A 3101-nucleotide genomic window follows, 5' to 3' on the forward strand; every position below is an offset into this window, starting at 1 on the left:
TAGGCCATGGAGTTTGGGCGGTTTTGGTCACTCCCAACAATCAATGCATACCCTTCACGACAAGGTTGGGCTTCGATTGCACGAATAATATGGCTAAATACGAGGCATGCGCCTTTGGGATCCAAGCAGCAATTGACTTCTATGTCAAATTGCTCAAAGTATACAGAGACTCAGCCTTGGTGATCCATTAATTGGAAGGAGAATGGGAAACCAGGGATCACAAATTGATACCCTATCAGGCCTACATGAAGAAATTGAAGTTCTTCAATGATATCTCCTTCCACTACATTCCCAGAAAGGAGAATCAAATGGCTGATGCACTTGCCACTATAGCATCCATGTTTCAGCTGACTATGCATGGAGACTTGCTGTACATCGAGTTCAAATGTTGCGGCAAGCCCGCACATTGTTGCTTGATAGAAGAGGAGCAAGATGGTAAACTGTGGTACTTCGATATTAAGCGATACATCGAGGACAAGGAGTACCCACGAGAGGCTTCCGACAATGACAAAAGAACGTTGCGAAGATTAGCAGTTGGCTTCTTTTTAAGTGGAGGTATCATGTACAAGCGAAATCATGATATGGTCTTGCTCTGATGTGTGGACACCAAGGAGGCCAAATAGATGCTCATGGAGGTGCGTGAGAGGTCCTTTGGGACACATGCCAATGGACATGCCATGACCCAGAAGATTCTGAGGGCAGGGTATTACTGGCTCACCATGGAAAACGACTGTTGTATCCATGTGAGAAAATGCCACAAGTGCAAGGCATTTGTGGATAATGTCAATGCTCCGCCCATGCCTTTGAATGTATTGGCAGTGCCATGGCCCTTCTCTATGTGGGGAATAGATGTCGTCAGAGCTATTGAGCCCAAGGCTTTGAACGGACATCGCTTCATCTTGGTCACCATTGACTACTTCACCAAATGGGTTGAAGCGGCTTCATACTCCAGTGTAACAAGGAGTGTAGTGGTTAGGTTCATCAAAAGGGAGATAATCTGCCGGTACTGGTTGCCTAGGAAGATTATCACTGACAAAGCCACCAATATAAACAACAAAATGATGAAAGAGATGTGTGAGGATTTCAAGATCAAACATCACAATTCCAGGCCTTATAGGCCCAAGATGAATAGGGCAGTTGAGGCGGCAAATAAAAACATCAAGAAGATAGTTCAAAAGATGACTGTGTCATATAAAGATTGGCACGAGATGCTCCCTTTCATGCTGCATGGTTATCGAACCTCAGTACGCACATGAACTGGGGCAACTCCATTTTCTTTAGTGTACGGGATGGAGGTCGTGTTGTCGTTTGAAGTAGAGGTCCCCTCCTTAAGGATTCTGGTGGAATCCGGATTGAAAAAGTCGGAATGGGCCCAAGCACGCTTTGATCAGCTCAATCTTATAGAAGGTAATAGATTGGCAGCCATGAGCCACGGGCGATTATATCAAAGACGGGTGAAGAATGCTTTCGACAAGAAGGTACACCCATGTAAGTTCAATGAAGGGGATCTTGTCTTGAAGAAAGTATCCCAAGCCCAAAAAGACAATAGGGGAAGTGGGCCCCAAATTACGAAGCACCTTTCTTCGTGAAGAAAGTGTTTTCGGAAGGAGCGTTAGTACTAGCCAGCATGGACAAGGAAGAGTTGCCTTCGCCCGTGAATTCTGATGTCATCAAACGATATTATGCCTAGTACTTGGCGCAGCCAAAGGGTTTAATCCGTGATTTGTCCCCCCAAAAGCTCATAGGGGCTCTTCAAAGTTTTCCAATCTTTTGTAAACCATAATTGCAACATTTAATAAACATTGGATTGATGATTTGCATTTCAACTCCTTGTGTTGTGTCTTTTATTGTTTTAGAGTACACACTCTCGTTTTTGAATCCCGAGCCATGAATTGGCTTAAATCCATGGGGTGTCGTAAAAGCGTTTAAGTAAAATTGAACATAATAACACTTGTTTAATTGTTGCACTTAAACTGCCTAGGGCAGGTACGAGCAGGTGCTGGACCCGTAATCAATCAACCATCATCCAGCATCTGCCTCAAGACTTTAAAGAAGCGCTACTAGGAGGTAGCCTAGTAGCTTTAGAATTTCTACTTTTTTTATTTTTTTGTTTATTTCCTTGAGTCATGTTTGAATATGCCAAGTTTATTTGCAATCCTAGGAATTGGAAAGAGATATAAGAATAACAAGGGGGTAGTCCAAATTTTGCAAAGAAAATTTCTTGCAAAAAAAAAGGGCACAAAGTTAGCTCGCTTGGGCGAGCACATCTGCACGAAAAAGCTTAAAGCCGGGGGGGGGGGGGGGTGAAGCTTCATTCACCCCATTTGCTTCCCCCCACATTCTAAGTTACGGGATTCACTAACCAGCAGCCCCCTAAGCCTCTATTATTCAATTTTCGCTTTCCTTTTCGTGTTTTGGTTCACTCCCTACAAGGAAGTGCACTTCCCCTTGATTCTTTGGCTCTCCATTGATGTATTTTGGGGATTTAGTTGTTTAGTTTTTTCCAATTTCGTGAGACAATGTATGCTTGGATTTATGCTTGTTTTGTTTAAATTGGAGGGTTGTGTGGGATGGCCTTAGGCCTGATGTGAATTCTAAAATAATTGGGCATGCCACATTGCCCCCATTCCCCACTTTTTCATGCCTAAATATGCGCCCACCAAGTGCTCGGTGAAATGCCTCAATGGCATTTGTGCATGTGTTTGTGAATTTTAGTTTATGGATTTGACTTGTGCATATATGGCTGCCATTCTTGAGTGTATGGGCAGCTTGTAGGAGCTAGAATAAGTACCCAAATGTGACTTAGGCCTAGGAACCTAAGGTTTTTGATTTTGAATGCAAGAAGGCATGGAAATGAGAGCATATTGGTGAGGTTTCCCCTTTTGACCAACACTTGGTTTGGGCTGCACCATGATGATTTCTTTGCACTTAGATGGTGTGAAAACGTTTTTCACCATGTACATGTACGTATAGAATAGGTAGCAAGAGGTGAATACCTTTTAAATAAAGTCTACGTATGTTGAATAGGTACCCAAGTACTTTGCAAAATGTGTATCTATGTTAGACATAACATGAAATGCTTCTCAAAATATGAACATATG

The 3101-nt window shown here is 42.9% G+C and overlaps 1 protein-coding gene across 1 annotated transcript; it reads left to right on the forward strand.

Annotated features, from left to right (window-relative positions):
• The first annotated feature begins 245 nt into the window (after positions 1-245).
• On the forward strand, positions 246-596 carry LOC114401896. Its single transcript, XM_028364474.1, has one exon. It carries the CDS (start codon positions 246-248, stop codon positions 594-596), a length of 351 nt encoding a protein of 116 aa, XP_028220275.1.
• Positions 597-3101: the final 2505 nt, after the last annotated feature.

The sequence above is a fragment of the Glycine soja genome, chromosome 20 (genome assembly GCF_004193775.1).
Source record: "Glycine soja cultivar W05 chromosome 20, ASM419377v2, whole genome shotgun sequence".
Lineage (NCBI taxonomy): Eukaryota > Viridiplantae > Streptophyta > Magnoliopsida > Fabales > Fabaceae > Glycine > Glycine soja.